A 25,810-nucleotide genomic window follows, 5' to 3' on the forward strand; every position below is an offset into this window, starting at 1 on the left:
CATGAGAGTCAGTTTTTTAGAATACTTCTTCTTTGTTGATTTCAGAGCTATTATTAGTTTTGTAAAAGTTAAGTTGTGAAATCCTTTGTGAGAATTTTTGCCAAGTTCTTCTTAGATGCTGACTTCACATAGCAAGCCTGGAATCACCTGGGTTTTCCTTTCATTTTTAATTCCTATACAAATTTCAAGTAGCACTTGAAAGGATCTTTCTAGCATAGACTATAGCTCATTTCTCTAGAACATTTCTAGGTTTAGACTCTCCCAATCATTTATAGTACAGACTTCTTCCAGTAGCTTATTCAAGGTCCTTATAATGTCATGCCTCTGAACTTTTAGAGAAGAAAGAATTCCTTTGAAATCTTGAACCTGATGATTCTGAGAGGATTTACTATGTGCACACTGAGCCAAATTCATAGGTCTGTCAAATGTAAATTCAAAAAGAAAGGATCTCATGCTGACTTTCAGGTATTGCTCTAATCTTTAGTCAGCCTCTAAAAGCAATAAATATCTAGGCCATTATAATCTAGTACATTGCTAAGAGTTCATCACATTAAAATCTGTAAATATTTACATAATCACTTGAAGACAGTGGAAGTAAGATTGCTACCTTTTTCTGACTCATTTTGCTCTGGTATCCAAAAGGTAGAAAACAAATGTTATAATTTATCACTTCCCTAACAGATAGTATCTGTTCTAATCTGTGACACTTTGGGGTTCAAGTATCAACAGGTGTCCTAAATAATTAGATGGACATAATTTTTATTCTTTTTTATTATTGTCTTTATTTTATTTACTGGATAGAGATATTCAGAAATCAAGAGGGAAGGGAGTGGTAGAGAGGGAGAGATAGAGAGACACCTCCAGGGCGGTTTCATCACTCGCAGAGCATTCCCCCTGCAGGTGGGGACGGGGACTTGAACCTGGGCCCTTGTATACTATAACATGTGCGCTCAACCCAGTCCCTTTTTATTTTTGTAATGAGAATTTATGACCATACAAAAGGGTATATTTTAACAAAGCAAGAGTATGTTTGCTATGGTCCTTGTTTAATATACTATCAGTAAGTCATTTAGTCAGTTAATTGTTATTTCATTAAGGGTTAGTGACCAATTTTCAGTACAAGTCTTGACATATCACTATGATTTCTCATCCACTAACGTAAGTCCTTTTCTTCTAATACAACTCAGGACCCAAAGCTCCTCCAGTCCATCCTTTCCAGTCTTTCCCCAGAGACCTTTGCTTTTGTGCAATACACCACAGCCAGTACAAGTGTCATTTTGTGTTCTTCTTTTTCTGATCTTATTTCTTAAGCTCCAGCTATAAGCAAGAGCGCCAGGCAATTGTCTTTCTCTTTTTGTTTTATCTTACTTTACATGATTTCTTCAAATTCCATCCCAATCAAGGCAAAGAAAATCACTTCACTTTTTAATAGCTAAGTAGCATTCTGTTGTGTATACATACATATCATGATTTTCTTAGCCACTCAGCTGTCCTTGGGCATCTGGGTTTCTTCCAAGTTTGGACCATTATAAATTGTGCTGCTGTGAACATAAGTGTACATCTCTTTGAACAGGTGTTTTTGTTTCCTTTGGATTAGGTCCCCAGGAAAATAATTAGATCACAGGGTAGTTCTATTTCTCATCTTTTTTTAATTTTTAAATTTTCTTATTATTATCTTTATTTATTGGATAGAGACAGTCAGAAATCAAGAGGGAGGAGGGTCATAGAGAAGGAGAGAGACAGAGAGACACCTGCAGCCCTGCTTCACCACTCGTAAAGTTTTCCCTCTGCAAGTTGGGACCAGGAGCTCAAACCCAGGTCCTTGCACATTGTAATATACATGCGCTCAACCAGGTGCGCCACCACCTGGGTCCCTTATTTCTAATGTTCTGAATAATCTACACACTGTTCTCCACAAGAGTTGGACTGATTTAGCCATCTACTAGTGTCCTTTTTTTCTCCACATCTTCACCAACATTTGCTATTTCTGTCCCTTTTAAGGTATGGCATTCTCACTGGTGTAAAATGATATAGCACTATTGTTTTTATTTGCATTTATCTGATAAATAGTGACAGCATTTTTATGTGTTAGCCCTTTGGAATTTTTGGTGAAGATTCTGTACAGTTCTCATTTTTTTAAAGATGATTTGTTTTTAAGATGTATTAGTGATTTAATAGTAATTGACAAGATTGTGGGATATGACGGATACAATACCATACAGTACCCAGGAATAGAGTCCCATATCCAATCGCCTTGATTAGTATAATTTCCCTATTCTTTATGCTCTGGAAATATGGATGAGCATTATTTATGGAGTGCAGAAAGTAGAAGGTCTGGCTTCTGTAATTGCTTCTCTGCTGAAATGGACATTGACAGGTTTGTTTTTTCCTTGCAAAGCTTGATGAGTTCTTTATAAATTTTTGTTATTAGTTCTTTGTATGGCATGCAAGGCCATCTCCCATTCTGAAGGGAGTCACTCTGTTTTGGTGGTCCTTCCTTTTTCTGTGCAGAAGCTTCTAAGTTTCATGCAGTACTATTTGTTTATTTTTGTTCTTTCTTTGCAGTTGGACTTGAGTACTCAAACATAATTTTTTTAAAGCTTATGTCAGAAAGCATCCTGCCAATGTTCTCCTTTAAATATTTGACAGTTCTGGTCTTTTTTTTTAATTTTTTTTTTTATTTAAGAAAGGATAAATTAGCAAAACCATAGGGTAGAAAGGGTACAACTCCACACAATTCCCACCACTCAATCTCCATATCCCATCCCCTCCCCGGATAGCTTTCCCATTCTCTATCCCTCTGGGAGCATGGACCCAGGGTCTTTGTGGGTTGCAGAAGGTGGAAGGTCTGGCTTCTGTAATTGCTTCCCCGCTGAACATGGGCGTTGACTGGTCAGTCCATACTCCCAGTCTACCTCTCTCTTTCCCTAATAGGGTGAGTCTCTGGGAAAGCGGAGCTCCAGGACACATTGGTGGGGTCTTCAGTCCAGGGAAGCCTGGCCGGCATCCTAATGGCATCTGGAACCTGGTGGCTGAAAAGAGAGTTAACATACAAAGCCAAACAAATTGTTGAGCAATCATGGACCCAAAGGTTGGAATAGTGGAGAGAAAGTGTTGGGGAGGGGGGGTACTCAGTGCAAACTTTAGTGTACTTCTGCTTTCAGGTATATATTTTGCTCCTGTTTATGGATACCTGTGAACATATGCTCTCTCTCTCACAGAACCTGGTGTATATCTAGGTTTTGGGACATTGTTAGAAAGTGAACCACCTGGGATGGAATTAGAGAATACTATGAAAGGAAAGGTCTCACCCGAGTAATGAAGCTGAAGAGTAGTCATTCCACATGTGAAGTCTCTGGACACAGTCTGAGCTGAAGCATGTTGAGGTGGCAATCATTGCGTTGACTAGGTTACGATCGGCTGATACAATATTATTTGAAATGGTTTGGGAGAGACATGCTGAAAGTGGGTCCTATCCTAAGGTTCCAGGACTGGGAGAAATATAGGCTCTATAGTGGAGATGTGAGGTTCCTGCTGTCTTAGGGTTCAAAAAGACTACTGATAGTTAATGTTATCATCACATTATTTGGTAATTGCGTTAACTTTGAAAAGTCTTTTTGTTAAGGTTTGATGTATAGTACCCAGTATCTTGTAAAAAGCTGTGCCACTGGATGTCTCTGATCTACTTGGTCTAGGCTTTTGAGAGAGTCCGCATATCAAATACACAGCCTATATATAAGAAGACTCAGTCTGTGTTTTAAAAACTTCAAGACATACAATTAATTTTTCCCATCTCATATTAATTAACTAGAAATTTATATGACTACACTTTACTAGGAGTGTACATAAACACCATTCCCACCACCAAAAGACTGTGTCCCATCCCACCCACCCACCCCCACCACACACCGGCTCAGGAAGCTGCATGTCTACACCTCACCACAGGGTTTTTACTTTGGTGCCCTACTTTCAATTTAGTCAGATCCTGCTTTTAGTTTCCCTTTCAGATCTTCTTTCTCAACTTCTGTTGATGAGTGGGATCATCCCATACTCATCTTTATCTTTCTGACTTAGTTCACTTAACATAATACCTTCTGGCTCCATCGAAGATGAGTCAGATCAGGTGGGTTCATTGTGCTTGATAGCTGCATAGTATTCCATTGTGTATATATACCACAGCTTTCTCAGCCACTCATCTGTTGTTGGGCACCTGGGTTGCTTCCAGGTTTTAGCTATTATGAATTGTGCTGCTATGAACATAGGAGTGCACACCTCTTTTTGGTTGGGTGTTATGGAGTCCTTGGGGTATAAGCCCAGGAGAGGAATTACTGGGTCATATGGAAGGTCCATGTCTAGCCTTCTGAAAGTTTTCCAGACTGATCTCCATAGAGGCTATACCAATTTACATTCCCACCAGCAGTGAAGAAGGTTTCCTCTGTCCCCAAAACCTCTCCAGCATTTGTTGCTGCTGTCCTTTTTGATGTATGCCATTCTTACAGGAGTGAGGTGGTATCTTAGTGTTGTCTTAATTTGCATTTCTCTGACAATCAGTGACCTAGAGCAGTTTTTCATATGTTTGTTAGCCTTTTGGATCTCCTCTGAGGTGAATGTTTTGTTCATATCCTCTGCCCATTTTTGGATGGGGTCATTTGCTTTTTTGGTGTTAAGTTTGCTGAGCTCTTTATATATTTTGGTGATTAGTTTCTTGTCTGATGTCTGGCATGTGAAGATCTTCTCCCATTCTGTGAGGGGTCTCTTTGTGTGATAGTTTCTTTGGATGTACAGAAGCTTTTTAATTTGATGTAGTCCCATTGGTTTGTTTCTGCTTTAGTCTTCCTTGCTATCAAACCCAGTTGCAAGGAAGACTAAAGCAGAAACAAACCAATGGGACTACATCAAATTGAAAAGCTTCAGCACATCGAAAGAAACTATTAACTATTGACTTTTGTTTCTGGTGAGATAGTGGTTCAATTTCATTCTTCTGCATGTTTCAACCCAGTTTTCCCAGCACCATTTATTGAAGAGAGCCTCCTTTTTCCATTTAATCCTTTGGGCCCCCTTATCAAAGATTAGATGCCCATAGGTGTTGGGATTTACTTCTGGGCTTTCAATTCTGTTCCACTGGTCTGTGTGCCTATTTTTGTTCCAGTACCATGCTGTTTTGATGATGATGGCTTTATAATATAGTTTAAAGTCTGGGAGTGTGATGCCTCCATTTCTGTTTCTTTTCCTCAAGATGGTTTTGGCAATTCTAGGTGTTTTCAGGTTCCAGATAAATGATTGTAGTGTTTGTTCTATTCACTTAAAGAAGCTTGGTGGAACTTTGATGGGTATTGCATTAAATTTGTAATCAGCTCTGTGGAGAATATTCATTTTGATGATATTTATTCTTCCAATCCATGAGCATGGGATGTCTTTCCATTTCTTGGTATCAGTTTCTATTTCCTTGAGTAGCGACTCATAGTTTTCAGTGTATAAGTCTTTTACTTCTTTGGTCAACTTTATTCCTAGGTATTTGATTGATTTTGCTGAAATAGTAAATGGGAGTGATTTCTGGATGTCTTCTTCTTCAGATTTAGTGTTTGCATAAAGAAATGCCACTGATTTTTGTACATTGATTTTGTAGCCTGACACCTTGCTCTATTGCCTAATAACTTCCAGTACTTTTCTGATGGACTCTTTAGGTTTTTCTATGTATACTATCATATCATCTGCAAATAGTGAGAGCTTGACTTCTTCCCTTCCAATCTGTATCCCTTTGATTTCATTCTCTTGCCTGATTTCTATGGCAAGAACTTCCAATACTATGTTGAAGAGTAACGGTGACAGTGGACAGCCCTGTCTAGTCCCCGATCTGAGGGGGAATGCTTTCAGCTTCTTTCCATTGAGTATGATGTTGGCTGTAGGTTTGCTATATAGATTCCACTATCTTGAGGAATTTCCCATCTATTTCTATTTTTTTGTAGAGTTTTGAGCATGAATGGGTGTTGGATTTTGTCAAAGGTTTTCTCTGCATCTATTGAGATAATCATGTGGTTTTTGGCTTTGCTTTTATTGATGTGGTGAATGACATTGATTGACTTACAGATGTTGAACCAGCCTTGCATTCCTGGGATGAATCCCATTTGGTCATGATGAACAATCTTTTTGATATGCTGCTGTATCCGGTTGGCCAAGATCTTGTTTAATATTTTGGCATCTATGTTCATCAGAGATATTGGTCTGTAGTTTTCCTTCTTAGTTGTGTCCCTATCAGCTTTTGGTACCAGGGTGATGTTGGCTTCATAGAAGGAGGAAGGGAGTATTCCTGTTTCTTCAATCTTATGGAAAAGTTTAAGAACTATGGGTGCTGTTTACTGAAAGTTTGGTAGAATTCGTTTATGAAGCCATCTGGTCCATGACTTTTGTTGTTGGGGAGATTCTTAATAATGGTTTCAATTTCTTTGTCTGTGATTGGTGCATTTAGGTTTTGTAGTTTTTCTTGGTTCAGTTTTGGAAGGGCATATGCTTCTAGGAATTGTTCCATTTCTTCCAGATTGTCTAGCTTGGTGGCATATAGTTCTTCATAGAAGTTTTGCGTGATTTTCTGGATTTCTGTGGTGTCAGTTATGATATCCCCTCCATCATTTACAATTCTATTAATTTGAGTCTTCTCTCTTTTTTGTTTGATGAGTCTGGCTAGGGGTTTGTCAATTTTGTTTAATCTTATAAAGAACCAACATTTGGCTTCATTGATCTTTTGTATGGTTCTCTTATTTTCGATGTTGTTTATTTCTGCTCTAACTTTAGTGATTTCTGTCCTGGTTGCTTTAGGGTTCCTTTGTTCCTCTTCCTCTAAGTCCTTGAGATGTGCAGTAAGGTCGTTCATTTGAACTTTTTCTTATTGTTTAATATGTGATTGTATGGCTATAAGTATCCCTCTCAATACTGCTTTATCTGTGTCCCAAATATTTTATTGGTAGTGTCTTCATTTTCATTTGTTTCCAGGAACATTTGAATTTCCTGCTTGAGTGACTCTCTGACCCAGTCGTTCTTAAGGAGTATGTTGTTTAGTTTCCAAATTCTGTGACTTTTAATAATTTTCTGTTTGTTGATAAATGTTAATCCACTGTGGTCTGAGAAGATACTTGGGATGATTTCAGTGCTTTTGATTTTATTGATGCTGTCTTTGTGGTCTAACATGTGGTCTGTCCTTGAGTATGTGTTATGTGGATTTGAAAAGAAGGTGTATTCCAGTTTTTTGGGGTGAAGGACTCTGAAAATGTCCAAGAGGTCTAGTCTGTTAATCTTTTCATTTAATTCTCTTGTATCTTTGTTGATTCTCTGCTTTGTTGATCTAAGTGTGAAAGTGCGGTATTGAAGTCTCCCACTATTGTTGTATTACTATTGATGAATTTTTGAAATTCTTTCAGTAGGTGCTTGATGTATTTAGATGGTCCCTCATTGGGTGCATAGATGTTAATAATTGTTAAGTCTTCTTGGCTGATTGATCCTCTAATCATTATGTAATGTCCTTGCCTATCTTTTATTACTTTATTTAATTTTAAATCTATTATGTCTGAGATGAGAATGGATGTTCCTGCCCTTTTTTGTGGTCCGTAAGCCTGTATTATGATAGTTTTCCATCCTTTCATTTTAAGTTTGTGTTTATCTTGTTGTGTCAGATGGGATTCTTGCAAGCAGAATATGGTTGGGTTATGTTTTCTGATCCGTCCTCCCACTCTGTGCCCTTTGATGGGTGAGTTTAAGCCATTGACATTTATTGATATTATGGATTTAATGTATTGTAGTGCCATTGTTCAACAAATTTTTGTTTGTTCTGATATATTGCAAGTATTATAGTGATGTTCTTGTTTATAAGAGGTCTTTTAATGCGTCTTTCAGGGCCGGTGATGGTTGCCTCCTTTAACTGTTTTTTGTCTAAGAAGGTTTTGATCCCTCTATCTAGTTTGAATGAAAGTCTAGCAGGATATATTATCCTTGGTTGTAACCCTTTTTCATTCAGGGCTCGATAGATATCTTTCCATTCCCTTCTGGCTTTTAGAGTTTGAGTGGAGAAGTCTGCTGATAATCTTATGGGTTTTCCCCTGTATGTGATTTTTTGTTTCTCTCTTGTAACTTTTAGGATCCTTTATTTATCCTTACTTCTTCTCATTGTGACTATGATGTGTCTTGGTGTCTTCAGGTCTGGGTTGATTCTGTTTGGAACTCTCTGGGCCTCTTGAATCTTGATGTTCTTTCTGTTATTCAGGTCTGGGAAGTTTTCTTCTATTATTTCCTCTAGAATGTTTCCTTACCCTTCCTTTCTTTCTTCCTCTGGCAGGCCAATTATATGAATGTTACTTCTTTTGAGATCATCCCATATGCCTCTGTTGTTGTTTTCAGTGTCTCTCAATCTCTTTTTGAACTCTTTCACCTCTTTCTTAGTTTTCTCTAACTTATCCTCTGTCTGACTCATTCTGTTTTCTGCTTCTGTTAGTCTGCTTTCCCTTCCCTGAACTTCTTTCCTCAGTTCAGCTATTTCAGCTTGTTCTCTAATTGCTGAGGGTCTCAACTGCTGTTTCCCTAATACTGCTATTCCTTTCCTCCAATGTTATTTTCATTTCTGTAATTAATAAGTTTATTATTGCTTGCATACTTTTCTTATCTATGGTTACTTCTGGCTGATTTGTAGTTTCTTCTGGGCTCTTGTCTTCATTCATTATAGTTGCACTTTTATTTGTTTTTAATCTACCCATTTTTTTCATTTATGTGTTTCTTATTTTTATGTTCTGTTTTTCCTCATTTGTTGTGTCTTGAGTACAAGCAACACTTTACTAAATACCTTTATGACAAATGCAATCACCAACCTCAGGAATTACAATACCAACTGAAGCAAGGATTGAGGCAGTTTAATCACTACCAGTTAGCCAAACAATGTCTCCAGTCTGGGAAAAAATAGCAACCAAGTCCAATGGAAGAAGAAAGAGAAGGGAAAAAAGGGATATCAAGAATAGACAATTATGCAAATCTACTATCCACTGTATATTCTATGGGTAGCAAGAGGAGAAAGGAAAGTAGAGCAGAAATACACACATAGAGAGTCCACTCTGAGTCATATTTCTTCCCCAAAATAATTCACATTTGAATATCAGTGAATTCAGTAGACAAAGAAGAAGGAAGGAATAAATGGAAGACATGATAAAAAAAAAGAGAAACAAGAGAGAGAAAAGAAAAAATATACAAAAAAGAGCTGTAATAAAAGAGCAGTGAAAGGAAAGTTTTTTAATTGATTAATTTATTTATTTTATTTTATTTTTTTAATTAGCTAGGAGGAGGGAACAGAGGAGAGTCTGTAGAGGAGGTAGGAGTAGTGAGATAAGTTCCTCTCACAATGGATAAGATGCCCAGTCCCCTGGCAATGAAATATACCCTAAGAGTTAATTCTGGTCAACCTAAAGGAGGGGGGGAAAGAGATACACCTTTATATAATATTAATAATAAAATAGAGCATGGTAAAAAACCTGTCCCAGATTGCCTCAAGCCTCCTGAGCAGAGGCAGCTGATTTTTAAGAAAGTAAAAAAAAAAAAAAAGAACCTCAGGACTAGATAAGAATAGCAGGAATACACAGTTATGCAAATCTACTATCCACTGTATATTCTAGTGGTAGCTAGAGGAGAAATGGAAGTAGAGCAGAGATACATGCAGAGAGAATCCACTCTGAGTCAGATTTCTTCCCCAAAATAATTCCCAAATGTGTATCAGTGAATTCAGAAAGCTGAAGGAGGAAGGAAGAAAGGATAACAAGAATGAGAAAAAGAAGAAAAAAAGAAAGAGAGAGAGAGAAAGAAAAAGATAAGAAAAAGAACAGTAACAAAAGAGCAGTGAAAGGAAAGAGTTTTTTTTTAAATTATTTAATTATCTATGCCGGGGGGAGGGAGAGAATGGGTAGGGGTGGTAGGAAGAGTGAAACAAGTTATTTTAGCAGTGAATAAGACACCTAGTACCCTAGTAATGGAAAATATACTAAGAGTTAATTCTGGTCAACCCGAAGGAGAGGGGGAAAGGGATAAGTGTTTATCTTGTATTGATTATAAAATAGAACAGAGTAAAAAAATCTGTCCTGTCTTCAGCTTGGATGGCTCCAGATTGCCTCAGCCCCCCTGATCAGAGGCAGCTGATTGCCTACTTAGAAAGAAAAAAAAGGCCAAATGCTTCAGAAGGGAGTAGAATAAGAATGAATGACACCACCTGGTGGGACAGGAATCTTGCTAAAGAAAGAAGGTCATCAGGGGAGCCTTCTAGGAGCAGCTATCTGGACCTCTGGGACTGGTTAAGGAGGGAGAGAGAGGAGGGGGTGCGCTTCAGGAATAATAATTAAAATATTTTTTCCCTTTCTTTTTACTCTATTTTCTAACCCAAATTGAGTTATAGTCACCTCCTTGGTGTTACTGCTGGGACCCCTTAATGACTGTCCTACTGAAGGCAGAAAATCCTACCTTTTCCAGTAGATGTAGCCGGAGCTCAAGCTACTAGCAGCTTCTCATTCTGCCATCTTCTGGAATCTCCCCGACAGTTTTTGGTCTTAATTGTCGAATCTTTAATCTATGTGGAGACGATATTTGTGCATGTTGAAATATGGTGATGTTTGAATGTAAAACATTAATTCCCCAATAAAAATTAAAAATTAAAAAAATAAAAAGAAATGTGGTGATGTGGTTTCCTTCCCTTCATGTTTCAACCCATTTTTTTTCCAACACCATTTTTGAAGAGACAGTTCTTTCTTCTTTCTCCATTTAGTGTTTTGTGGCCCCCTGTCAAATATAATGTCTGTGAATGTATGTGTGTGCGTGCGTGTGTGTGTGTGTGTGTGTGTGTGTGTGTGTGTGTGTGTGTGTAACTTATTTCCAGACTCAATTCTGTCCCACTGGCATGTATATCTATTTTTGTTACAGCACCAGGCAGTTTTGATTACAATAATCCTATGATATATTTTGATGTCAAGATGTGTAGTGCCTCCATTCTGCTTCTTCTTCTTCTTCTTTTTTTTTTTCCCCCTTAAGATTGCTTTGTAAACCGAGGTATTTTCTGATTCCAAAAAAAATTGTAGCTTTTGTTATATTATCTTAAAAATATTTGATGAGACTTTCATGGGAAGCACATTGAAAGAGGAGCAAAGAAACAGAAAGATACGCCATATGCATGAATTGCAAGAACTAGAAACCATTTATATATTGATCTATCGATATCTCGGGCAACATGCCTTCCTCTTAATTTTTCTGCAAATGTATACATAAAGTGCAGAAATTCTTAAGGAATCCTTTGCCACAAATACAGGATTTTTTTCTACAAATGTAAACAGAATCACTAGCAAAATGTCATGGAATTAATCAGACTATATATAAATTGAAGACAAAAATAACTGGATGGTACCAAAGTTATAATTGTTTAGATTATTTAGGAACTGCAATCATTAATGGAATAATGACTGTATTTACTTCTTTAAGATTTTGTACAAAGATCAACCATTTTTAAAATGAAAGAAAATATTATCTTTATTTATTGGATAGAGACAGCCATAAGTCAAGAGGGGCGGGGGTGATAGAGAGGGAGAGACAGACAGAGAGACACCTGCAACACTGCTTCACCACTTGCAAAGCTTTTCCCCAGCAGGTAGGGACTGGGGGCTCAAACCTGGGTCCTTGCACATCCTAACATGTGCGCTCAACTAGGTGTGTCACCACCTGGCCCTAAGATGAGTCATTATCAGATTTAACTGTTCTTAATTGGAAATTTGACAATATTGATATAATTAAGTGAGTACCCTTTAATAATTATTCCATTTCACTAATTGTGTAATTTATTTTATTGCTTCTAATTGAGGTTTCAGCCAAGGTTATTGCTTGACACATGGTAATTTTATAAATTCTGATAAAGCATTTATCTTAATTAATCTCTGATTTTCCAAAAATTTTAATCCCTGCGTAAATGGAGTGTATAGATTTATTTATGTAACTAGATGTCATGAGACTGCTAATCTCTACTATATCCTTTTTACTCTCAAAAGATGCACAGCAACAAAGTCAGATGCTCCCCTCTCGCCCCAGTGTGTTTCACAAACACTCCATATGTAATACACAATATGGTAAGTCATAATTTTAACCTGAGATCTCTCCTCAGTTGAGTTACAGAAAACTCAAAACAAAGTAAAAAGGCACAGTCTTTAGCCAAAGGATTCACCCATGTGACAACGCCAGAAGAAAAGAAGCACGTGTAAAGCTGGTTAGAAATACCAGCAGCCCATAGTACTCTTTCATCAGAGGGAAAGTGGGGAGTTTCCATTGTCATTTCAGAATAAGGAGCACCATTTTCTACCAGAAAAGGCAAGGGTCTGTTAGCCTGAGCAAGTTATAGAGACACACTTATTTTCTTCTTTCCTCATCCTCCCCATCACCCCTTGATTTACTCAATCACTTAATCACTAATGATTTGATAATTATCCCCTTTCTCTTTGGATTTCCTTCATCTTCTTACATTATTTTTCTATACTATGGAAAAAAATTTTTTAATTTATTTCTTTATTGGGGAATTAATGTTTTACATTCAACAGTAAATACAATAGTTTGTACATGCATAACATTACCCACTTTCCCATTTAACAATACAACCCCCACTATGTCATTTATCATCCTTCATGGACCTGTATTCTCCCCACCCAACCACCCCAGAGTCTTTTACTTTGGTGCAATACGCCAATTCCATTTCAGGTTCTACTTGTGTTTTCTTTTCTAATCTTGTTTTTCAGCTTCTGCCTAAGAGTGAGATGATCCCATATTCATACTTCTGTTTCTGACTTTTTTCACTCAACATGATTTTTTCAAGGTCCATCCAAGATCAGCTAAAAACAGTGAAGTCACCATTTTTTTCTTTTTTTTTTTTTAAGAAAGGATTAATTAACAAAACCATAGGGTAGAGGGGTACAACTCCACACAATTCCCACCACCCAATCTCCATATCCCACCCCCTCCCCTGATAGCTTTCCCATTCTCCATCTCTCTGGGAGCATGGGCCCAGGGTCATTGTGGGTTGCAGAAGGTAGAAGGTCTGGCTTCTGTAATTGCTTCCCCACTGAACATGGGCGTTGACTGGTCAGTCCATATTCCCAGTCTGCCTCTCTCTTTCCCTAGCAGGGTGGGTCTCTGGGGAAGCTGAGCTCCAGGACACATTGGTGGGGTCTTCAATCCAGGGAAGCCTGGCCAGCATACTGATGGCATCTGGAACCTAGTGACTGAAAGGAGAGTTAACATACAAAGCCAAGCAAATTGTTGAGCAATCATGGACCCAAAGCTCGGAATAGTAGAGAGGAAGTGTTAGGGAGGTACTCACTGCAAACTCTAGTGTACTTCTGCTTTCAGGTATATATTTTGTAGTAGTTTATAGATACATGTGAAGATATGCTCTCTCTCACAGAACCTGGTGTATATCTAGGTTTTGGGACTTTGTTAGAAAGTGAAACACCTGAGATGAAATTAGAGTATACTATGAAAGGAAAGGGCTCACCTGAGTAATGAAGCTGAAGGGTTGTCATTCCACATGTGAAGTCTCTGGACACAGTCTGAAGTGAAGCATGTTGAGGTGGCAATCGTTGCGTTGGTTAGGATGTGATCGGCAGATGCAATATTATTTAATATGGATTGGGAGAGGTATACGGGAAAGTGGGTCCTATCCAAGGGTTCCAGTTCTGGGGGAAGTAGGGACTCTATAGTGGAGATGTGAAGTTCCTGCTGTCTTAGGGTTCAAAAAGACAATCGATAGTTAATGTTATCATCACATTATTTGGTAATTGGGTTAACTTTGAAAAGTCCTTTTGTTAGGGTTTGCTGTACAGTACCCAGTATCTTGTATATAGCTGTGCTATTGGATGCTTCTGATCTACTTGGTCTAGGCTTTTGAGAGAGTCCGCATATCAAATACACAGCCTATATATTTAAAAGATTCAGTTTCTCTTTTGAGAAACTTTGAGACATACAATTGATTTTCCCCCTCTCAAATTAATTAACTAGTGATTTATATGTCTACATTTTGCTAGGAGTGTACATAAACACCATTCCCACCACCAAAAGACTGTGACCCATTCCTCCCACCCACTCCCACCGCCAATGGCCCAGGAGCTGCATGTCTACCCCTTACCACAGGGTTTTTACTTTGGTGCCCTACTTATAATTTGGTCAGGTCCTGCTTAAAGTTTCCCTTTCTGATCTTCTTAGTCAACTTCTGTTGATGAGTGGGATCATCCAATACTCATCTTTATCTTTCTGACTTAGCTCACTTAACATAATACCTTCTAGCTCTGTCCAAGATAGGTCAGAGAAGGGGGGTTCATTGTTCTTGATAGCTGCATAATATTCCATTGTGTATATATACCACAGCTTTCTCAGCCACTCATCTGTTGTTGGGCACCTGGGTTGCTTCCAGGTTTTAGCTATTATGAATTGTGCTGCTATGAACATAGGAATACACACCTCTTTTTGGTTGGGTGTTATGGATTCCTTGGGGTATAAGCCCAGGAGAGGAATTACTGGGTCATATGGAAGGTCCATGTCTAGCCTTCTGAAAGTTTTCCAGACTGCTATCCAAAGAGGCTGTACCAATTTACATTCCCACCAGCAGTGCAGAAGGTTTCCTCTGTCCCCAAAACCTCTCCAGCATTTGTTGCTGCTGTCCTTATAGATGTATGCTATTCTTACAGGAGTGAGGTGGTATCTTAGTGTTGTCTTAATTTGCATTTCTCTGACAATCAGTGACCTAGAGCAGTTTTTCATATGTTTTTTAGCCTTTTGGATCTCCTCTGAGGTGGATGTTTTGTTCATATCCTCTGCCCATTTTTGGATGGGGTCATTTGCTTTTTTGGTGCTAAGTTTGCTGAGCTCTTTATATATTTTGGTGATTAGTTTCTTGTCTGATGTCTGGCATGTGAAGATCCTCTCCCATTCTGTGAGGTGTCTGTTTGTTTAATAGTTTCTTTCGATGTGCAGAAGCTTTTCAATTTGATGTAGTCCCATTGGTTTGTTTCTGCTTTAGTCTTCCTTGCAATTGGGTTTGATTCATCAAAGATGTCCTTGAGGTGTAGGTGGGAAAGTGTTTTACCAATGTTTTCCTCTAAGTATTTGATTGTTTCTGGTCTGACATCTAGGTCTTTGATCCATTTGGAGTTGACTTTTGTTTCTGGTGAGATAGTGGTTCAATTTCATTCTTCTGCATGTTTCAACCCAGTTTTCCCAGCACCATTTATTGAAGAGAGCCTCCTTTTTCCATTTAATCCTTTGGGCCCCCTTATCAAAGATTAGATGTCCATAGGTGTGGGGATTTACTTCTGGGCTTTCAATTCTGTTCCACTGGTCTGTGTGCCTATTTTTGTTCCAGTACCATGCTGTTTTGATGATGATGGCTTTATAATATAGTTTAAGGTCTGGGAGTGTGATGCCTCCATTTCTGTTTCTTTTCCTCAAGATGGTTTTGGCAATTCTAGGTGTTTTCAGGTTCCAGATAAATGACTGTAGTGTTTGTTCTATTCTCTTAAAGAAGCTTGGTGGAACTTTGATGGGTATTGCATTAAATGTGTATATGGCTCTGGGGAGAATATTCATTTAGGTGATATTTATTCTTCCAATCCATGAGCATGGGATATGTTTCCATTTCTTGGTATCAGTTTCTATTTCCTTGAGTAGCGACTCATAGTTTTCAGCATACAGGTCTTTTACTTCTTTGGTCAACTTTATTCCTAGGTATTTGATTGATTTTGCTGAAACAGTAAATGGGAGTGATTTCTGTATGTCTTCTTCTTCAGATTTAGTGTTTGCATAAAGAAATGCCACTGATTTTTGTACACTGATTTTGTAGCCTGATACCTTGCTATATTGCCTAATAATTTACAGTAATTTTCTGCTGGATTCTTTAGGTTTTTCTATGTATACTATCATACCATCTACAAATAGTGAGAGCTTGCCTTCTTCCCTTCCAATCTGTATTCCTTTGATTTCATTCTCTTGCCTGATTTCTATGGCAAGAACTTCCAATACTATATTGAAGAGTAACGGTGACAGTGGACAGCCCTGTCTAGTCCCCGATCTGAGGGGGAATGCTTCTTTCCATTGAGTATGATGTTGGCTGTAGGTTTGCTATATATAGACTCCACTATCTTGAGGAATTTCCCATCTATTCCCATTTTTTGTAGAGTTTTGAGCATGAATAGGTGTTGGATTTTGTCAAAGGCTTTCTCTGTATCTATTGAGATAATCATGTCTTTTTTGGCTTTGCTTTTATTGATGTGGTGAATGACATTGATTGACTTACGGATGTTGAACCAGTCTTGCATTCCTGGGATGAATCCCACTTCGTCATGATGAACACTCTTTTTGATATGTTGCTGTATCCGGTTGGCCAAGATCTTGTTTAATATTTTGGCATCTTTGTTCATCAGCGATATTGGTCTGTAGTTTTCCTTTTTTGTTGTGTCCCTATCAGGTTTTGGTATCAGGCTGATGTTGGCTTCATAGAAGGAGGAAGGGAGTATTCCTGTTTCTTCAATCTTATGGAAAAGCTTAAGAAGTATTGGTACTAATTCATTTGTGAAGCCATCTGGTCCAGGAATTTTGTAGTTGGGGAGATCCTTAATAATGACTTCAATTTCTTTGTCTGTGATTGGTGCATTTAGGTTTTGTAGTTATTTTTGGTTCAGTTTAGGAAGGGCATATGCTTCTAGGAATTGTTCCATTTCTTCCAGATTCTCTAGCTTGGTGGCGTATAGTTCTTTATAGAAGTTTCACAGGATTCTCTGGATTTCTGTGGTGTCAGTTGTGATATCTCCTGCATTGTTTACAATTCTATTAATTTGAGTCTTCTCTCTTTTTTGTTTGGTGAGTCTGGCTATGGGTTTGTCAATTTTGTTTAATCTTATAAAGAACCAACATTTGGCTTCATTGATCTTTTGTATGGTTCTCTTATTTTCGATGTTGTTTATTTCTGCTCTAACTTTAGTGATTTCTGTCCTTCAGAAATCCTTCAGGTTGCTTTAGGGTTCCTTTGTTCCTCTTCCTCTAAGTCCTTGAGGTGTGCAGTAAGGTCGTTCATTTGAACATTTTCTTATTAATATGTGACTGTATGGCTATAAATTCCCCTCTCAGTACTGCTTTAGCTGTTTCCCAAATATTTTGATAGGTTGTGTCTTCATTTTCATTTGTTTCCAGGAACATTTGAATTTCCTACTTTAGTGAGTCTCTGACCCAATGGTTCTTAAGGAGTATGTTGTTTAGTTTCCAAATTCTGTGACTTTTAAAAATTTCTGTTTGTTGTTAAATGTCAGTTTTACTCCAGTTTTACTCTACCCATTTTTTGATGTATGTGTTTCTTTTTTTTATATGCTTTGTTGTTCCTCAGTTGTTGTGTCTTGAGTACAAGTAACACTGTACTAAATACCTGTATGACAATTGCACTCACCAACCTCAGGAATTACAGTAGCTACTGAAGTAAGTATTGAAGTAGTTTAATCCTTACCAGTTATCCAAACAATTTCTCCAGTCCGTGAAAAAATAGTAACCAAATCCCAGTGAAGAAGAAAGAGAAAAGAAAGAAGGGATAGCAAGAATAGACAGTTATGCAAATCTACTATCCACTGTATATTCTATGGGTACCAAGAGGGGAATGGTAATTAGAGCAGAGATACACACATAGAGTCCACTCTGAGTCAGATTTCTTCCCCAAAATAATTCACAAATTCAGAAAGGCAAAGAAGAAGGAAGAAGTGTATGACAAGATAAAAAAAAAAAAGAAAGAAAAAGAAAAAAAAGAGACAATAGAGAGAAAAGGTAAAAGATAAAAAAAGAGCTGTAATTAAAGAGCAGTGAAAGGGTTTTTTTTTATTACTTTATTTTTAATTTAATTTATTTTTTTTGATTAGCTAGGAGGGGCAGGGAGGGTAGAGTCTGTAGAGGAGGTAGGATTAAGGAGACAAGTTCCTCCCACAATAGATAAGATGCCCACTACCCTAGCACTGAAATATATCCTAAGAGTTAATTCTGATCAACCTAAAGGGGGGGAAGTTATATGCCTTTATATAATATTAATAGTAAAATAGAGCACGGTAAAATAAAGTAAAATAAAATAAAATAAAAACCCTGTCCCAGATTACCTCAAACCTTGTGATCAGAGGCTGCTGATTGTTAAGAATGAGAAAAAAAAAAACAAAACCTCAGGACTAGACAAGGATAGCTGAAATAGATAGTTATGCAAATCTACTATCCACTGTATATTCTAGGGTTGGCTAAAGGAGGAAGGGAAGTTGAGCAGAGACACTTGCAATGAGAGTCCACACTGTGTCAGAGTTCTTTCCCAAAATAATTCCCAAATGTGTATCAATGAATTCAAAAAAGCACACTGTTTGGTGGTGTGGGGGCTGGGGGCTGTGGCTTTGGAAGCTGTAGGATTAAGGAAGAAAGGATGACAAGAATGAGAAAAAGAAAAAAAAGAAAGAGAGAGAGAGAAAAGAAAAAGATAAGAAAAAGAACAGTCATAAAAGAGCAGTGAAAGGAAAGGGTTTTTTAAATTAATTTATTTTTAATTATTTAATTAGCTATGTGGGTGAGGTGGGGGGGGTTTGGCTACTTAGAAAGAAAAAAGGCCAGAGGTTTCAGAAGGGTATAGACTTAGAATGAATGATACTCCCTGGTGGGACAGGAATTTGGTAAAGAAAGAGGCTCCTAGCAGGGGAGGCTCCTAGCAGGGGACTGGTTATGGGGGGTGGGGGCAAGGAGGAGGAGGTATGATTAAAAATTAAAAGGAAAAAATGTTTTTCCCCTTTTTTCCTACTCTAATTCTTAATCCAAATTAAGTTATAGTCACCTCCTTGGTGTCACCACTAGCACCCCTTATTGACTGGCCTACTAAAGGCAGAAAATCCTACCGTTTCCAGGAGATGTGGTCAGAGCTCAAGCCACTAGCAGCTTCTCAGTCCGCCATCTTCCAGGAACCCCAGAAGTCACCATTTTTTACAGCTGAGTAGTATTCCATTGTGTATATATACCACAACTTGCTCAGCCACTCATCTGTTGTTGGACACCTGGGTTGTTTCCAGGTTTTGGCTATTACAAATTGTGCTGCCAAAAACATATGTGTACACAGATCTTTTTGGATGGATGTGTTGGGTTCCTTAGGATATATCCTCAGGAGAGGAATTGCAGGATCATAGGGTAGGTCCATTTCTAGCCTTCTGTACTCTGGAAAAATTTAACCACCTCTTTCATTACCCCAGATTCTTGCAGTAATGATAGACTCTTGATGCTTTTCTTCTTTTAATCCTTTCAGAAATTGGTTGGAGTTATGGTAATTTCCTTTAGTAAATGATTTTGATTGAACCCTAAACACGTCAGTTTTTTAAATTACTTTATTGTTCATATCTATCTTGATGTCCACAAACTCAAAATTGTTGTTAAAATATACTGCTGAACATGGCCAATGACAGGTTTGTTTTTTCCTTACTGAGCTTCATGAGTTCTTTATAAATTTTTGTTATTAGTTCTTTGTATGGCATGCAAGACCTTCTCCCATTCTGAAGGGAGTTACTCTGTTTTGGTGGTCCTTCCTTTTTCTTGAATAAGAGGGTTGCCTTGACTTTCTTCCATCTTTTCCTTCATTTGAGCTTGGGTGTCAGAGTCACAAGAAAGAGGAGTATGGTAACAGAGCAATTTGGACCTGTCCCGGTCCATACTAGTACATTTTGAGAATGTACATATGAACATAATTTATATTATAATAATCATGTATATATATGGTGGGGCATAGTGCCTACATGATAAATCCACTTCAAATGGCAGTCATTTTTTCTTTCTATTTTATTTGATAGGACAGAGAGAAATTGAGAGAGGACCAGAAATAGAGAGGGAGAGAGAGAGATAGTCGCCTGCAGACCGGCTTCATCACTTATGAAGTTTCCCTCCTGTAGATGTGGAGTAGGGGCTAGAAGCCCAGTCATTGTGCATAACGGAGTGTGTGCTCAACTGGGTGCACCAGTGCTTGGCCCTGATATTACAAGGGTTTTAAATTTGCTTTGGTAAGAAGAAAACTAGTAATATAATTTAAAAAGTTATAGCATTGTATCCTCAAGTCTCACAATGTTCCTTTAAATCATGCATAATACTCAAAGTAAATAGTAAAAAAATTGTGCATAAGGCGTAAATTGAAAGTATGTTTTGATAACTTATTTGAAAAATTGTGTCAACTATACTGCAAGCCATTTGTCAATACCAATGTAGGATTTGCAAAGGACAATAATAACATATAACTGAATTTAGTTACGATAGAGTCTCATAGATCCTGTAGTACTAGACATTGATAGCATCCTTATATTTGCTAATATAATCTGTTCTGGAGTAGTGACCAGACAAATTTGTTGGCATAGTCACCCAAGAGATAGAGCTATCCACTACACACTTTGCCAGTCTCATGATAATGTACTGTCCTATTAGAAAACTTTAGGCGCTTTCACTGTGTTCATTTTTTTTTTATTTGGAAGAGAAACACTGCACAGTTACACAATGCAATTTTCAAGCAGTCCTAATGATTTTAACAATGCATTAAGTAAACTTTGGAATTCCTTGCTTTCCAACTCTGTATTTGGGACTGGGGGGAAATGAAAGTAGTGGTACACAAGACATTCACCCCTGAGGTTACAGAGGACCTGAGTTCAATCACTGGCACTATCTTCTTCTAGAGCTGTGCAGTGCCCTGGTCACTTTCTTGTGAAAATAAATAAATAAATATTTTCATTTATGCTTTAGAATTCTCTACCAATATAGAAAGATATCTTAGCAGTAAATTCATTTTTTTTCTCTCTTTATATTCCTGGCAGATGCCCTGCCCCCCTACCCCTAACACAAGTATTATTTACTGCTTCTCTTCATAAGACCCTTGGTGTTGGTTCAACTCTATGACTAAAGCTTTATTAACAACAGAGAAAGCACTGAGTCATTTCCTGTGTTGGTGTTATAAAAGCAAACATTACTGAATGTAGTTAGTAATGTGAAGATCCACTGATGCCGTATCAAATTTGCATGATCTTTAAAATTAAACTATTTACAGTAAGATGTATAGCAATATAGGGAGTCTGTCATCAGTATCGCAGGCTTGCTATTCATTGTCTTATCCACTACTTCACTACATTTCACATTATTCCTTTTAATAAAACATAATTTATTAATTTGGTAGGACAGAGGGAAATTGAGGGGGAAAGAGAGAGAGAGAGAGAGATCTGCCCCACTGCTTACCACTCATGAAACCTCCCCCATGCAAGTGAAGACTGAAGACATGAAACCAGGTCCTTGTTCATTGTAACATGTGCACTCAACCACATGGGCCATCACCCAGCCCCTAGAACATTTCTTTAAAACAAAGATGTGCAAACTTGAAAGGTTAAAATGAAATATAGACTTGGTTGAGGGGGAAAACAGCCTGAAAGAATTTTATCAATGCTCCTTTTTCTCTTTTCAAGTCACATAGATGTAGAAAGGTATTTAATGACTTAAAGTTCAGTATCTTTCCTCAAGGAGCATATGAAAGACCTAACCTAAACATATGATATGGTACTTGTTCTTTTATGTTAAACTTTGCTCAATAAATTGCACCTTTAATGTTCTGTTAGACCAGCAGTGTAGCCTTGTAAGTATTCAAATGACTTTTTTTTATTTCTCTAGCCAAAAAATATTGAGACAAATTTGAGCTGTAATTTGTATGCAGATTATTTTATTAACTCTTCTTGCTTATTTATTTATTTATTTATTTATCATCATCTTTTGCAGACTGACTGGAAGCTTTGTGCCAGACTTGATAGTGAGCATGAACAACCAAATGTGGCTGCACCTTCAAACAGATGAAAGTGTCGGATCTGTTGGCTTCAAGGTTAACTATAAAGGTAATGATGAATTGCCACTGCTGAAAATATCTTAATACCACCAGAGAATATTTTTAAATTCAAACTTAGTTGGACCCACAAATAAAAGTTTACCAGCACACAGGAAAGAATACAAATGCCAGCAAAACATTTTATATTCTCCTAATCAATTGTAAATGCTGAATTCAAATTGGGATTTTTTTTTTCTTAACCTATTTATTTTCATGGCTCATTATCTTCCTTTTATTTACTGTGTTATCCTTATGTCATCATTATTATTGTTGTTTTTGTTATTATATTTTTAGAATTTTTTCCAGAGCGCTGCTGAGCTCTGGGTGATAGTGGTTGGTGGTGCTATGTCAGGGTCTCTGGTGGGGTGATCTCCAGGGAAAAGGTAACGGACTGGTTCTTTCTAGAGTAAACACACCGGGGAGACTGCAGCATTCTCAGAACTCGTTTATTAGCAGGTGGACATGAGTTAAATAGAAAGCCAAAAGGAATTACTGAAATGTGTCAGAAATTACAGATTTCTTAAAGATCAGCTTGCCCTTATGGTAGGGGGCTGGTATGACAGGAATTGATGAGATACAAGACAGTTATTCTCCATGACGCAAGCAACTTAATGATCCAAAGGTATTTGAGAGAAGCATAAGGGTTAAACCAGTAGGGTGAGACAGAGAGAAGATGGATATCAAAAGGCCATAGAGTTTGGAATTTCTCTTGTCTGGGGTCTGAGGTGTATGATGGAGTGTGTGATCAGAAGGTGACTTTGACTAAGTGAATCTTAAAGTAGGCGGCCATGTGGCCTGCAGTTAATGGGGAGAAGTATTGGGGTTTCTGTGGGAATGAGAGTCAAGAAGGAAAGAACTAAGCCTGAGTTTCCCCCCTTTTGCTCACCTCGGTTCAGAGAGACTCACCAAGAGGGTATCTTCTCAGACCTCCATCCAAGGATGGGAATAGTTCTCCCTAAGCTCTATCAAGCTTACACATAGTCCCAACAGTGCTGGAATTTGAACCTGGGGCTTTGGAGCTTCAGACATGAAAGTCTTTTTGCATAACCATCATCCTATCTACCCCCACTTCTATCCTTGTGCTTTAATCACTCTGGTTTTCTCAGCTTTCCCAGAACACAAACAGAATGTTACGTGTTTATACTATTTGACTAACTAAAATTTACTAAATATTACTAGAACATGGTGAACAACTTAATTTCCTTTTAAAAATATTTATTTATTTATTGGATAGAAACAATCAGAAACTGAGAGAGAATACTGTGCTAGAGAGCTCTAACTGAACCTGGATCCTTGAACATTCTAACATGTACACTCAAGCAGGTGTGCCACAACCCAACCACACAACTTATTTCTTACAGAATTTTGGATATTTTTTTTTTCTAAGTGATCTCTTACTGATTATCTCAGATCAAATACATGGTCTTAGTGGTCATGGTATCAGCTCTTCTGTAAATTATAGATCAAGCATGTCTTTATTGTATTGTTAGTGCCCACATCAGGTTACTTACTGATGACTAGTCATATATGCATAACAAAAACCTTTTGTCCTTGTCCTATTTACAAGAAATAGATGCAAACAAACATTGGGAATCTGTGAATATCTTCAGCACCACACATGCTGAACCTTGATTGCAGTAAAATAGAGTGGATAGACAAATACAAAGCACAAATTACACATACAAATTTAGAATTTTTCTTTAATTCCATCAACTGTAAAAGGTAATGACTTAAATTACAATCTATACTTTAAAAGTGAAAATGGAAAAGAAATCATGAGTACATCATGTTGCTAAATTGATTATATCTATTGCAAACACCGTTGTTTTCTAACTTTTCAATTAAACAGTGGATGTGCAAAATCCGTTTCGCTGTATAATAATAATTTTAATCAGTTTTCATTTTCAAGCCCTGAATTGCCTTGCCTTTGTATCCAGACACATGGAAATGAGTTTATTGTGTTGTCAGGGAAACAGGACACATGCATACTGTGTGGCACACTGAACTTAAAACAAAATTTTGTACAATGTTAACTTGAATAGTACACAAAATCTAGATAAATGTCAGTTTAAACAATCAAAAAGGTTAGCCTGATGATTTTAAATATATTTAAATCACCATTTCTTCTATGAAAATAGTATTTTTACATTCTTCATAACTGAAACTTGAATTTAAAGTTGAAGTAGGGTTCAGTTTGAGAAGCTACAGATTTTGATGTGAGAAGATAATGTTGCCTGCTAAAAATAATTTTCATAACTCCTGCAGTCTCTGCTAAATAATTTGTTGACTCTAAATGCTAAAATCCTTTTTTGGGTTTAATATGAAGATGTTTACTAATATTTCTCCAGATTTTACCAGAGATAGAACTAAATGTAGTTCTCATAAATAAAGCATGTGCTTTGTTCTTTTTTTAAATTTAGAACTATGACTATATTATGTGATTTACTTTGTATTGTATTTTGCTTTTCACAATTTATTTTCATTCTTTTTTAAAGAATTATTGTACGTATTTGTTTGTCTATTAGATAGAGAGAAACAGGGAAATTGAGAGGGAAGGGAGAGAGGGAGAGGGAGAGAGGGAGAGAAGGAGAGAAGGAGAAAGGGAGAGAGGGGGAGAGGGAGAGAGGGAGAGGGGAGAGAGGGAGAGGGAGAGAGGGAGAGGGAGAGGGAGATAGGGAGAGGGGAGAGAGGGAGAGAGGGAGAGAGGGAGAGAGGGAGAGAGAGAGAGACTTGTAGCACTGCTTCACTGCTCCTAAAACTTTCCCCCTGCTGGTGGGAACTGGAGTCTTGAAAGTTGGCCCTTGAGCATTGTAGCATGTACACTCAGAAGGTTGCACCACTACATGGCCCTTTGTTTTCATTCTTTTTTTATATTAGTTTTTCTCTTTCAATATGTACTTTCAAAGATAAACTTAGATATTTTAATGAAAGAGAGAGATCAGAGTACTAATTTTAGATATTTTAATGAAAGAGAGAGACCAGAGTACTAATTTTAGATATTTTAATGAAAGAGAGAGACCAGAGTACTAATTACGTGTGGTTTATGGTAGTTCCAGGAACAAAACCAGTCAGCATGACAATCTGGTGTGCTACCATGGTACTATCTTCCAAAGTCTTATTTTTTTTTTAATTTAAGAAAGGAGATATTAACAAAACCATAGGATAGGAGGGGTACAACTCCACACAATTCCCACCACCGGATCTCCATATCCCATCCCCTCCCCTGATAGCCTTCCCATTCTCTATCCTTCTGGGAGTATGGACCCAGGGTCCTTGTGGGTTGCAGAAGGTCTGGCTTCTGTAATTGCTTCCCCACTGAACATGGGCATTGACTGGTGGATCCATACTCCCAGTATGACTCTCTCTTTCCCTAGTAGGGTGGGCCTGTGGGGAAGCGGAGCTCCAGGACATATTGGTGGGGTCTTCAGTCCAGGGAAGTCTGGTTGGCATCATGCTGGCATCCAGAACCTGGTGGCTGAAAAGAGAGTTAACATACAAAGCCAAGCAAATTGTTGAACAATCATGGACCTAAAGTCTGGAATAGTGCAGATGAAGTGTTGGGGGATACTCACTGCAGAATCTTGTGTACTTCTGCTTTCAGGTATATTTTTCCCTGGTTTATGGACACGTGTGAACATATGCTCTATCTCAGGAGACCTGGTCTATATCTAGGTTTGGGAACATTATTGGGGAATGGAATTAGAGAATACTATAAAAGGAAAGGTCTCACCCGAGTGATGAAGCTGAAGGGTTGTCATTCCACACCTGAAGTCTCTGGACAAAGTCTGAAGTGAAGCATGCTGGGGTGGCACTCATTGCATTGATTAGGTTGTGATGGGCTGATGCAATATTATTTGATATGAATTGAGAGAAGCATGC

The 25,810-nt window shown here is 37.8% G+C and overlaps 1 protein-coding gene across 1 annotated transcript in view; it reads left to right on the forward strand.

The window, feature by feature from the left end:
* The window catches only part of CSMD3 (CUB and Sushi multiple domains 3), a 1,712,448-nt gene that overhangs the window by 745,025 nt on the left and 941,613 nt on the right, over nucleotides 1-25,810 (forward strand). The window contains exon 13 of the mRNA XM_060195764.1: nucleotides 21,829-21,941. Coding sequence (XP_060051747.1) covers nucleotides 21,829-21,941 — 113 coding nt within the window. The remainder of the gene's footprint in view (nucleotides 1-21,828; nucleotides 21,942-25,810) is intronic.

This window comes from Erinaceus europaeus, chromosome 1, assembly GCF_950295315.1.
Source record: "Erinaceus europaeus chromosome 1, mEriEur2.1, whole genome shotgun sequence".
Taxonomy (NCBI): domain Eukaryota; kingdom Metazoa; phylum Chordata; class Mammalia; order Eulipotyphla; family Erinaceidae; genus Erinaceus; species Erinaceus europaeus.